This window comes from Panicum hallii, chromosome 4 (genome assembly GCF_002211085.1).
Source record: "Panicum hallii strain FIL2 chromosome 4, PHallii_v3.1, whole genome shotgun sequence".
NCBI lineage: Eukaryota > Viridiplantae > Streptophyta > Magnoliopsida > Poales > Poaceae > Panicum > Panicum hallii.
This window is the reverse complement of record NC_038045.1, coordinates 23,880,278-23,893,673: the sequence shown is the minus strand read 5'-3', so window position 1 is coordinate 23,893,673 and position 13,396 is coordinate 23,880,278. Positions and strand designations below refer to the sequence as shown.

At 49.5% G+C, this 13,396-nt stretch overlaps 1 protein-coding gene across 1 annotated transcript; it reads right to left on the bottom strand.

The window, feature by feature from the left end:
• Window positions 1-12,990: 12,990 nt before the first annotated feature.
• LOC112890400 lies at window positions 12,991-13,332 on the bottom strand. The gene has a single exon (XM_025957296.1). It carries the CDS (start codon window positions 13,330-13,332, stop codon window positions 12,991-12,993), a length of 342 nt encoding a protein of 113 aa, XP_025813081.1.
• Window positions 13,333-13,396: the final 64 nt, after the last annotated feature.

Genomic DNA, 13,396 nt, shown 5'->3' with positions numbered 1-13,396 from the left:
CCTTAAAAGATGTTTTTGTTAGAAACATGGTTTAGGGGGCCAGCACGGTGCTTAGTGCTTGGTTGGCCACTCTCCATAAGGACCGGTTCATAGAGCGACAACCTGGGACAACCGCGCAACCACAAGACTGGAATGGGACGGTCTTGACTTACTAATTAGGTCGTGTTGGTTCGGGAGTAACTTACCTGCGTGGGCAAGAGGGGTGGTAAGCTTCTATGGTCCCTGCTCCTCCGGCTTGATCTGTGCTGTGTGTCTTGTACCCCGGGAGGTGGGCCCCATCGTCGCTGATCCAGAATCCTTAGCGGTTACACCTTACCGACGTGATTCTTTGTAACGGTCTCGTAGTGTGCTTGCTAGCCATCTCACCTGAGGAAGTGTGATGAATAGCTAGCGTAGCTCATGACTTGTGGGTAAAGTTGTGCAACCTCTCAAGAGTGTAAAACTGATATATCAGCTGTGCTCACAGTCATGAGCGGCCCAGATCCTCCTTTTGATTAGTGGGGTTATCAACCTTTGGCGAGGGAGATTTCCCCGGGTGGTTTTGGTTTGGATGGTTCTCAGTAGTTCTTAAATAATACTGATTAATTTCTTAAGCAATTTGGGTTATGGTAACTCATCCACTTGTAGTAATTAGCTTAAATAAAATTTGCCAAGATTAAAAGCTAATGCAGTTGAGTCAGCTAGCCTAGAGCCTCATAGTTTGTGTTATACTTGTTGAGTACGAGTTTGTACTCACACTTGCCTCTCTACTCTTCTGTTCTATTTCGGATATCTTCGACTGCTGCTCAGTGCCCGGCAACGTGGAGGACTACGTCAGCAGCTTCGACGACTTCTAGGCGTTTGTCTCCCAGTTGACGTCCCTGTGGCGCCCAGCTTTTCATGTATCCATTTTACGCTTCCGCAATTTCTTGAACTGATTCTTGATTCAGTTGTAATAAAGATATTCATTTTATAATTTATACGCTTTTATTCGTGACATGTGTTGTGATATCTTGATAGTCTGTTGTATATATGCGTGACTTGATCCTGGCGCATATATGATTGCTCGATTTATGTTCTTATAAATCGGGTGTGACAGATTGGTATCAGAGCCGTGTCGACTGTAGGACGAAGCCTAGATAGAATTGGTCGAGTTTAGGGATTTCCTCTCGCTTGCTCTACTTCCGCAAAACCCAACCATCATTTTTCTGCTTCTATTCCTTGAGTCTTAAGCTCTCGATTTGCTATCTCTCCTGTCCTTTCTGAGAAGAAGCTTGAGTCTTCCGTAGACGTTGGCCTAAGTCGCCTAATCCTGTAATTTATAAGTTTGGATTGTCCCGATGAAAATACGCTAGAACGAGTGTGTTAGTCGAGTAGTGTGGAAAACTCGACTAAGTTGTGAATATTGAATGTTTGTTATTGTGCAAATGTTTGATTTGGATTTTTGGTTGATTGCATAGTTTGGTAGTTAAATTTGTTCATGCAATTCGACCCTAACCCAACTTGAACTAAATAATAAAAATTTGAGTTAGATCGTTGGGGGTAAAACCTGTATTCCCTTCTTCCTGCCATATCCTATCGAAGTTCATTTCCGCAGCTGCACGATATCTTACTCTCATAAAAATTTCGTTGTTGCAATCAGATGGTGAACACCAGGCGCACCGGTTCCGGTTCTGACCCGCAGGAGCAGAACAACCAGAGTACTGGTCAGCCGTTACCGATGCCTCCACCACTGACCCCGGAGCAGTTCTTCCAGCTCCAGATGCAGATGATGGCGACCCTGAACAATACTGTTCAGGCTCTGCAGCAGATCCACGCCCAGCCGCCGCCTCCTCCGCCACCTCAGCCTCGTGATCGGCATGCGGATTTTCTGAGAGGTCATCCTCCGACCTTCTCTCACGCCACGGACCCACTCCAGGCAGACGACTGGCTTCGTTCGGTGGAGCGCCAGTTGGTTGTTGCGCAGTGCGACGACCGAGAGCGGGTTCTGTACGCAGCAGGGCAGCTGCGAGGCTCCGCTCTTGACTGGTGGGAGTCCTACCCCGCTCGAGACCGTGATGCTCTCACGTGGGACCAGTTCCGTGAGCGCTTCAGGAACCATCACATTCCTGAGGGCATTATGAAGATGAAGCAGAAGGAGTTTCGTGCCCTTAAGCAGGTAAATTTGAGTGGAATTCTCTACAATTTCCTTTGAGCTTGATCTATCCTTGATCTCTTTCGTAAACCTGACCACATTGAGCAATCTCCATCCTTGTTATTCGTGTTCTTTATTTCAGGGATCGATGACGGTGACGGAGTACCGTGACCGTTTCCTTCAGCTTGCCCGCTACGCCCCTGCTGACGTCGCTCGCGACAGCGATAAGCAGGAGTACTTCAAGGAGGGACTGGATGATCACATCCAGTATGCGCTGCTGAACCACCGCTTTGACAACTTCAACCAGCTGGTTGATGCTGCCCTCAACACCGAGCGCAAGCGCCGGGAGATTGAGGATAAGAAGAGGAAGATGGCTCCATCCTCTTCGGGCAGCAACACTCGCCCCCGCTATCAGCATCCACCACAGCAGCAGCAGAGGCCGCCCCAGCAGTACCAGCAGCGGCAGCAGTTTCCGCCTCGTCCTCAGCAGCAGCAGCAGGCGGGTCAGGGTCAGAGGCTTCCGGCGCCTCCGGCTCCACCAGCTCAGAGGCAGGGAGCGCCCACTCCTCCTCCTGGGCAGCAGGCCGCTGCATTTCCTCGAGTGTGCTTCCACTGTGGTGAGCCGGGGCACTACGCCAACGTCTGCCCTCGGAAGGCACAGGCAGGACAGCAGGGCCGTGCAGCACCGCCCAAGGCCCCAGCTCAGGGCAGGGTGAACCACGTGACGGCCGAGTCAGCGGCCGAGGCTCCTAACGTGGTTATTGGTACGTTCATGGTTAATGCCCATCCTGCTACAGTGCTTTTTGATACTGGTGCTACACATTCTTTCATCACCCAGTCTTTTGTTGAGCATCATGGTATTCCTACTAGCACATTAAAGAGGTGCATGTTAGTATCTTCACCGGGAGGACAGTTGAGGTCTCATATCTTCTGTCCCAGAGTCAGTGTGGCCATAAGGGGGGTAGATTTCAGTGCGAATCTGATGGTGCTAGACTCCAAAGGCATTGATGTGATCCTTGGAATGGAGACTCTTGCCAAGTGGGGAGTCCGGATAGATTGTGCTCAGAGGACGGTTCTTCTATCAGCACCGGATGGTCAGGAGGTTACCGTTGGTGCCACAGAGCCTTCTGGATTTCTTCATCAGATGGAGGCCAGACCCACGGATGGTATTCGCGTGGTGTCTGAATTTCCGGATGTCTTTCCGGATGATTTGCCAGGTATGCCGCCTGATCGCGACATTGAGTTTTCTATTGATCTCTTGCCTGGCACAGCTCCTATTGCTAAGAGGCCCTATCGTATGGCTCCTGTCGAGCATGAGGAGGTTAAGAAGAATGTCGACGAGTTGCTAGCTAAGGGTTATATCCGTCGCAGTTTCTCTCCTTGGGCTTTTCCTGTATTGCTCGTAGAGAAGAAGGATGGCGCGAAGAGGATGTGCGTCGATTATCGGGATCTGAATGCAGTCACTATCAAGAACAAGCATCCATTGCCCCGTATTAAGGATCTTTTTGATCAGCTTCAGGGTGCTTGTGTATTCTCGAAGATTGATCTGCGATCGGGTTATCATCAGCTGAGGATTCGTTCTGAGGATATTCCGAAGACGGCATTCACTTGCAAGTATGGGCTATACGAGTATACGGTCATGTCCTTCGGCTTGACCAATGCTCTGGCTTTCTTCATGCATCTGATGAACAAGGTTTTCATGGATTATCTGGACACCTTTGTGGTGATATTTATTGATGATATCCTGATATATTCCAAGTCAAAAGCGGAGCATGAGAAGCACCTGAGGCTCGTGTTGCAGAGGCTCAGAGAGCACAAGCTGTATGCCAAGCTTAGCAAGTGCGAGTTCTGGATTGACGAGGTTCCGTTCCTCGGTCATGTTATCTCCAAGGGAGGTATTGCTGTGGACCCCGGGAAGGTGAAGGATGTGCTTGACTGGGTTGTACCACAGACAGTGAAGGAAGTCCGCTCTTTTCTGGGTTTAGCAGGTTATTATCGGAGGTTCATCGAGAATTTCTCCAAGATTGCGAAGCCCTTGACTTCCTTACTGGAGAAGGACGTGGGTTTCTCTTGGACTGATGAGCGTCAGAAGGCCTTCGAGGAGTTGAAGAAGAGGTTAACTACGGCGCCGGTCCTTACTCTGCCAGACCAAAGCAAGAGGTTCACAGTGTATTGTGATGCTTCGAGGGATGGTCTTGGTTGCGTCCTGATGCAGGAAGGCAGAGTGATAGCTTATGCTTCGCGGCAGCTGCGCCGGCACGAGCTGAATTATCCCACTCATGATCTGGAGTTAGCCGCAGTTGTGCATGCTCTGAAGATATGGAGGCATTACTTGTTTGGGCAGAGGTGTGATATTTACACCGATTATAAGAGCCTCAAGTACATTTTCACTCAGAGCAAGCTGAATATGCGGCAGAGAAGATGGCTAGAATTGGTCAAGGATTATGGCTTGGAGATTCACTATCATCCGGGCAAGGCTAATGTTGTGGCAGATGCTCTGAGCAGGAAGAGCTATGTTAACATGGCCGTGGCTTTTCAGATGCCTCAGGAGTTATGCGAGGAATTCGAGCAGTTGAGTCTGGGTTTCTTGCATCATACCTCGGGTACATCATTCGAGGCAGAACCCACTCTAGAGGCAGAGATCAGGCAGCATCAGAAGGAAGATAAGAAGCTGCAGGAGATTCGTGAGTTGCTCAAGATTGGCAAGGCTCCTCATTTCAGAGAGGATGATCAGGGTACCCTGTGGTACAAGGGTCATATATGTGTGCCGGATGTGAATGATCTCAGGAAGCTGATTCTGAGTGAGGCTCATGATACAGCGTATTCTATCCACCCTGGCAGCACGAAGATGTATTACGATCTAAAGGAACGATTCTGGTGGTATGGAATGAAGCATTCCGTTGCGGAGTACGTGGCTATCTGTGACACTTGTCAGCGCGTCAAGGCAGAGCATCAGAGGCCAGCAGGATTATTGCAGCCGTTGAAGATTCCAGAGTGGAAATGGGAGGAAATCACTATGGACTTCATTGTTGGCTTGCCTCGTACTCAAAAAGGGTACAACTCCATATGGGTAGTAGTGGATCGGTTGACGAAGGTTGCTCACTTCATTCCGGTGAACACTACTTACTCCGGCGCTAGACTCGCAGAGTTGTACATCTCCAGGATTGTATGTCTGCATGGCGTTCCGAAGAAGATCATATCTGACCGAGGATCTCAGTTCACTTCACGGTTCTGGGAGCAGTTGCATGATTCGTTGGATACGAAGCTGCGCTTCAGTACCGCTTATCATCCTCAGACAGATGGGCAGACAGAGAGAACCAACCAAGTGTTGGAGGATATGCTTCGAGCCTGTGCTATTCAGTATGGTACCAGCTGGGATAAATGCCTGCCGTATGCAGAGTTTTCTTATAACAACAGTTATCAGGCCAGTCTGAAGAAGTCCCCGTTCGAGGCCCTGTATGGTCGGAAGTGCAGAACTCCGCTGTATTGGGATCAGATTGGTGAGAGGCAGGTATTCGGTCCGGATATTGTTGAGGAGGCCGAACAGCTGGTGCAGCAGGTGCGAGAGAATCTGAGGGTCGCTCAGACTCGTCAGAAGAGCTATGCGGATGTGCGTCGCCGAGATTTGACCTTCGCAGTGGGTGATCATGTATACCTGAAGGTCTCGCCGATGAGAGGGATCCGCAGGTTTAATGTACGGGGGAAGCTAGCACCTCGATACATTGGTCCGTTCAAGGTGTTGGAACGGAAAGGTGAAGTGGCATATCGTTTGGAGTTGCCTCTCAATCTCTCAGGAGTGCACGACGTGTTTCACGTGTCTCAGCTGAAGAAGTGCTTGAGAGTGCCAGAAGAGCAAGCACCGATAGAAGGGTTAGATGTGCAGGAGGATCTGACCTATATCGAGCATCCGGTAAAAATTCTGGAGACGTCTGAGAGAGTTACCAGAAACAAGAAGATCAAGATGTGCCGTGTTCAGTGGAGTCATCACACGGAGGATGAGGCTACTTGGGAGCGAGAAGATGAGCTGAGAAAGACATATCCCGATCTCTTCGCTAGCTAGCCTATCCGAATCTCGGGACGAGATTCCTGTAAGGGGGGTAGGTTTGTAACACCCTAAGGTATTTTCCTTAAATTTTAATGAATTTATTTGGGCTCAAATAAAATTTTCCAGACTTTTCTCTAATTTACCTTGCATTTAAAGAAATTTTAAAACGTAAAGAATTAAAATTTATTTTAGGTTCAACATGTTTGTGCATTCATGCTGGTGCATAAGTTTTATTTGGTTGAGTGCATAGGAGTTGAATTCAAATTTGAGTTGAATTCAAATAGAATTGAGTTGGGTTGATAAAGAAAAGGGAAGAAGCAGGAAAGTAGGTCAGTAATTCCTTTCCTTTCTAAGTCTTTCCTTTCCTTTCTCAGTAATTCCTTTCCTTTCTCAGTCATTCCTTTCCTTTCTCAGTCGTTCCTTGCCTTTCTCAGTCATTCCCTCAGCCTGACCCCACCTGTCGGCCCCTTCCCCCTCTCCTCCTTCTTCTCCGGCGCTCAACTTCCCCCGAGATCTCCGGCGAGCTTCCTTATCCGGGCCCGCACGCCCAGGGCAGCGCCGCCGCCCTACAAAAGGGAACCCCCCTGCGCCCTGGTACCCAGAACCCTAACCCCAGCCCTGCAACCCCGGAGACCCCAGCGCCGCCGCCCTTTTTCCTCCGCCGCGCAGACGCCTCGGCCTCACCGTCGACCGGCCATTCCGTTGCACCCCGGACCCCCACGTCACTCGCAAAAGCTTCCCCTCGCCATCCCGAAGCTCCAAGAGGCCAGCATCGAAGCTCTACGCCTCGGCATCGACCGAATTTTCCGAGGAAACCTTCTCCGGTGAGCTGCTCCGACATCGGAATTCCTCGCAGTCGTTGCATCCCGACCCATTTTGACCCTCTGACCACCTCCACAGGGGTCCCCGGAGCCAATCTACGCCAGCCAAGGACCCCGGTCACCTCGGCATCACCCCTCCCCGCGGAAGCCCGATCCTCTACGCCGCCGGACGTCGTCGTCTTCCTCACTCCGTCGCGTCTCCGGCCTCCACACCCCTCGGTGAGCTTCCCCTTCGCGCCCTGGTTCTTTTGTACTAGGAGTCGTGATCCTTAGCTAGCCGCAGAGCCTAGACCGCGCGCACGCCGGCGTGGTTGGTCATGCCGAGCCGCTCTCGCTGTCGTTCCACCCTAACCGAGCTCGAATCCACCTCCACAAGTGCCCAGCTAGGTTCCCCGCATTGTGCTCTACCTCCTGGGTTTGATCTCGTCGTGAAATGTCCCCGGGAACGCGTGATCGCGTGTCTCCGGCGAGCTCCCGAGCCGCGCCGCCGCGGGCTTGATCGCCGGCGTCTCTTGCCGCCGCCTGTGCTCCCCGACCCAAACCGAGCCGTCCGATCCGAAGTCAGCGGTCGGGATTAGATCCCGCGTACCTCTTCTATCCCAGCCCTCCGATCAAGATCCAGTGGACCGGACCCCCTCGGATAGATCGGACCGTCCGTAAACGGCAGTCAGATCGGACCGTTTACAGTTAGATCGGACCGTCCGAACCAGAGTGCGTCAGAACCGTTCGATTTAGATCCAACCGCCCAGATTAGAAGCCGCGTACCCCTTCAGCTGTGGCAGTTTTGTTAAAGAGCCCCTGAACTTCCTTGGAATCAACCCGCAGTCCACCTTCGTTCAGAAGAAATTCTAGCTAGGTCCTGTTTTTCGCACCGAAGCCCCTGAGCTTTCCAGTTTTTGAACCCGCCGTCCATGCCCTGTGTTTTCACGTGCTAACCCCGAGTCTATGCTTTAATTACATTTAGGCCCCTAGTTTTTGCCCAGAACCCCCCTGTAGTCCAGTTTTTCTTGCAGATAGGCCCCTGGGTCTTGTTTTAAGTGTAGTTTTCGCGTTTTAGCTCCGTTTTAAGCGTTCTTTATATCCACGCGATCGTTGTAACGCGTAGAATAGTTCTAGGCCAGTTTTATGTGCTGTTCCATTGTATTGATGTACTGTTTCTTATGTTTTGCTATTGTTTGCATGTGTGTGCATGTGTGGCCCATGTATTGCTGTTATGATCGTGAGTAGACATCGAGCCACCGGAGCAGTACCAGGAGCAACCATCTTCCGAGCAGTTCGAGCAGCAGCCGGGAGAGTTCGAGGAAGGCAAGTATAACATGAACCTCCTATCACTTGTAAATACAATTTCATACTGCATTTTAATTCTGTATACCTATAAGGATTTCCTAGCCACCTTTATATCCTTTACATATATCCTTTGGGTTGCATTTTGGTTAGTTGTGCTAGGTTGCTGCGCTATAACAAATCTTGGTCCTTTTTAATTAATTGGATTAATGGTCCTATGCAACTTAATTCTGGAGCCGACCCTCTGTGCTGTGTGCTTGAGTGGTTTGTGCGTCCTTAAAAGATGTTTTTGTTAGAAACATGGTTTAGGGGGCCAGCACGGTGCTTAGTGCTTGGTTGGCCACTCTCCATAAGGACCGGTTCATAGAGCGACAACCTGGGACAACCGCGCAACCACAAGACTGGAATGGGACGGTCTTGACTTACTAATTAGGTCGTGTTGGTTCGGGAGTAACTTACCTGCGTGGGCAAGAGGGGTGGTAAGCTTCTATGGTCCCTGCTCCTCCAGCTTGGTCTGTGCTGTGTGTCTTGTACCCCCGGAGGTGGGCCCCGTCGTCGCTGATCCAGAATCCTTAGCGGTTACACCTTACCAACGTGATTCTTTGTAACGGTCTCGTAGTGTGCTTGCTAGCCATCTCACCTGAGGAAGTGTGATGAATAGCTAGCGTAGCTCACGACTTGTGGGTAAAGTTGTGCAACCTCTCGAGAGTGTAAAACTGATATATCAGCTGTGCTCACAGTCATGAGCGGCCCAGATCCTCCTTTTGATTAGTGGGGTTATCAACCTTTGGCGAGGGAGATTTCCCCGGGTGGTTTTGGTTTGGATGGTTCTCAGTAGTTCTTAAATAATACTGATTAATTTCTTAAGCAATTTGGGTTATGGTAACTCATCCACTTGTAGTAATTAGCTTAAATAAAATTTGCCAAGATTAAAAGCTAATGCAGTTGAGTCAGCTAGCCTAGAGCCTCATAGTTTGTGTTATACTTGTTGAGTACGAGTTTGTACTCACACTTGCCTCTCTACTCTTCTGTTCTATTTCGAATATCTTCGACTGCTGCTCAGTGCCCGGCAACGTGGAGGACTACGTTAGCAGCTTCGATGACTTCTAGGCGTTTGTCTCCCAGTTGACGTCCCTGTGGCGCCCAGCTTTTCATGTATCCATTTTACGCTTCCGCAATTTCTTGAACTGATTCTTGATCAGTTGTAATAAAGATATTCATTTTATAATTTATACGCTTTTATTCGTGACATGTGTTGTGATATCTTGATAGTCTGTTGTATATATGCGTGACTTGATCCTGGCGCATATATGATTGCTCGATTTATGTTCTTATAAATCGGGTGTGACACGAGGCCCCTTTAGCAAACTTGCGTGTAGTACCAGTCGTAAACCAATAAAATGGCGTCGTACTGGAAGTATGAGCACAAGGCCCCTTCAGTAACCTAAGGAACTAGTCAGGGACTAGAATTAGTTACTAGAAGTATGGGAGCAAGGCCCCTTCAGCCAACTTGCGCGTAGTACTAGTCATAAACCGGTAAAACAGAGTTGTACCGGTAGTAGTAACCTCTAGGCATCAATAGAAGATGTCCCCAGTTGATGAAGGATGAAACCGACGTGGATGTTTAATATTCCATGAGTTTGGTACCTCTTGGCCATCTGGGTACTGTAACCGATAAGATCCAGAGCCTCTAACCTTGTGCACGGTGAAAGGTCTTTCCCACCATGAGTTAAGCTTGTGTAGCCCGGTATCATCCTAGATTCGTCGAAGAACCATATCTCCAACGTTGAAAGAGCAGCGTTGAATGTTCCTGTCGTGGTAATGATGAACTCCTTGTAGGTAACGACGAACAATGCATTGCATCGGATTTCCTCAGTTGAGTCAAGTTCAAGCTGTCTTGCAGTATCAACCGAGACCTTATTCAAACATCTTCAGTCGTGGAGACTTCCATATTACGTCAGCTGGTAATATGGCTTCAGACCCGTATACGAGAAAGAAAGGTGATTGGCCTGTGGCTTTGCTTGGTTGTGTGCGAAGCCCCCAGACTACTGATGAGATCTCATTGATCCACTTGCCGCCCTTTTTGCTTTTCTCGTCATAAAGTCTTTTCTTCAGTCCATCAAGAATCAAGCTGTTGGCGCGCTCTACCTGGCCATTGGCCCGCGGATGAGCCACCAAAACATATTTGACTTCAATGGAGCTGCGTTCACAGAAATTCTAAAACTGATGCAAGTGGAAATTGGATCCCAAATCTGTGATAATTGTGTTGGAAAAGCCAAAGTGGTGTAAGATGTCGCAGATGAAGGTAACCACTCGATTTGCAGTGAGTGCTGCAATTGGTTTGTACTCGATCTACTTTGTAAACTTGTTGATGGCCACCAACACGTGTGTGAAACCTCCTGGCGCAGTTGTGAAGGGCCCATTCATGTCTAGGCCCCAGCATGCAAACGGCCATGATGGTGGTATATGATGAGGTTATGAGCCGGAATATGAGGCTGTTTGCCAAAGAATTGACAGTTGGTGCATCGGCGAACGAGTGCTTTGGCATATGCCAGAGCAGTCAGCCAGTAGAAACCAGAGCCAAACGACTAGTGTGCGAGAAGCAGTGTGGTTCCCGCACACGCCTTCATGAATCTCTTGGAGTATTTCTTTGCCTTACTCCATGTTGACACACTTCATGAGTATGCCAAATGCTGATGCACGCTTGTATAGATTGACCCTGACTAGAACATACCCTTTGCTGCACCGTAGAATGCGAGTAACTTCAGCACTTTTTGGGTCAATGCTGGGGGGTAGTTTCTGCTCCTGGATGTAGTCGTTGAAGGCCACCCTCCAGTCGACCTCGATCATCAAGACCTCTCGGTCGGGTTCCTTGGGACCCTGAGCGATGGTACTTGAGTCTGGTGCCCTAATGGAAGGGTGATGCAACTCGTGAATGAAAACTCCGGTGGGATGTTAGCTCGATCAGAACCCAATTTGGAGAGCACCGCCCACGTTGTTGTCGCGAAGCATGTGGTGAATTTCCAACCCTGAAAACTTTTCTCGAGCTTACGTATTTCCATAACGTAGGCGTCCATAGTGTCCTTGTTGATGTCCCACTCCTTGTTGACTTGTTGAACCACCAGTAAGGAGTCGCAATAGACGAGTAGTCGCTTGTTGGAGACCTCGAACAATATTTGAAACATGTATTTGAGCTGTTCTCCTCTCGGGATGATAAAAAGTACTCCCGCACCACCACCACCAAGCTTCAGTGAACCATCAAAGTACATGACCCAATGCTCCGGCTGGTTGGTTGGGGCTTCCACTTGGTTTTCTTGCCACTCCGCCATGAAATAGACTAGTGCCAGCGACTTGATGGTTGTCCGGGGCTTGAAGTCGAGTGTAAGGGCTCCCAGCTCCACCGCCCACTTGGAGATGCGCCCGGTAGCATCCCGATTGTGGAGGACATCCGCCAGTGGGAAGTCGGAGACCATCAGGATATTGTATGCATCGAAGTAGTGGTGAAGCTTCCTGGAAGTGATGAGTATACCGTAAAGTATTTTTTGAATCGTCTTATAACGTCTTATAATGAACCTTAGATTCAGAGAGGACTTCGCTGGTGAAGTAAACTGGTCACTGCACCCCAAAGGCATGGCCTTCTTTATGTCGTTCCACCACGATTGCTGTATAGACGACGTGAGTAGTCACGACAATGTAGAGTAGCAGGTTCTCGCCTGGTTGGGGAGCCGTTAGAATGGGTGGCGACTGCAAGTGATGTTTGAGATCTTGTAGCGCCTGGTTTGCCTCCTTAGTCCACTTGAACTTGTCGTGGTGCTTGAGCAACTTGAAGAAGGGTAGTCCTCTTTCTCCAAGTCGGGAGATGAATCGGTTCAAAGCTGCCATGCAGCTAGTGAGCTTCTGGACGTCCTTGATCGTCTTTGGAGCATCCATGGCTATGATGGTGTTAATATTCTCTAGATTTGCTTTGATCCCGTGGTGACTGACAATGAACCCGAGTAGTTTGCCTTGAGGCACGCCAAATATGCACTTTGTCGGGTTGAGCTTTCGTCGAAACCGTCACAAGCTGTTGCGGTGAAGTTGGTCCGCAAGGCACAGTTGGATGGCCTGTTGATAGGTGGCTCCTGCATTCTTCAACCCAAAAGATATTGTAGTATAAGCATATGCTCCAAAGGGGGTGATGAACGTTGTTTTGATCTGGTCCTCCTCCTTGAGAGCTATTTGATGATAGCTCGAGTAGCAGTAGAGGAAGGAGAGCAAGACGCAGCCAGCCGTAGAGTTGATGACTTGGTCGATGCGTGGGAGTGCGAAGGGGTCCTTTGGGCAATGTTTATTGAGATTAGTATGGTCCACACACATTCTGCGTTCATTATTATTCATTTTCAATACAAGTACAGGATTAGCTAGTCACTCGGGGTGGTAAACTTCTTTAATAAAACCAGCCGCGAGTAGTTTTACTAGCTCCTTCTTGATGGCCTCCCACTTTTCAGGGGCGAAGCATCGTAGTCGTTCCTTTTTCGGAGTGGCTTTAGGGTCAACTTTTAGGCAATGCTCAATCAACTACTTGGGCACCCTTGGTATATCCGCTGGTTAGCCCTGAGGAAGCTGATGAGCGCACTTTCCTATTTGTCATCTAAGCCACCCCCGATCAAGGTAGTCTTGGATGGGTCGCCTTCTTGCAGCTGGATGGTCTTGATGCCGACGTCGCTAGGGTTGGGTTTAACCCTCGACTAGCTTGGCCGTTGGTTGGAGATCTCCATCTCTATGTTGGTCAGCTTCAGCGCGGTCGCAAGTACTTCTACAGACGGTTCTGCCATGCGTGAAGTTGTGGCATACTCAATTGCCTCCTGGTCGCAGTCGTACGACTTCTTCAGGTCGCCACGGAGTGTGAGTACACCTATCTTGCTAGGCATCTTGAGCAGCAGATAAACGTAGTGGGGCACGGCCATAAATTTGGCTAGTGCAGGCCTACCAAGGATGGCATGGTACGACGAGTCGAAATCTGCCACCTCGAACTTGATGTACTCGGTGCGGTAGTTGTCTTTTGTCCTAAAGGTGACTAGCAGGACCATTGACCCGAGTGGTGTAGCCACATTACCCGGGACGATGCCATAGAAAGGAGCTTTGCTGGAAGTG

Excerpts from the sequence above, each read along its gene's own strand:
- LOC112890400 (XM_025957296.1), bottom strand. The coding sequence starts at position 13,332 with ATGGTCCTGCTAGTCACCTTTAGGACAAAAGACAACTACCGCACCGAG.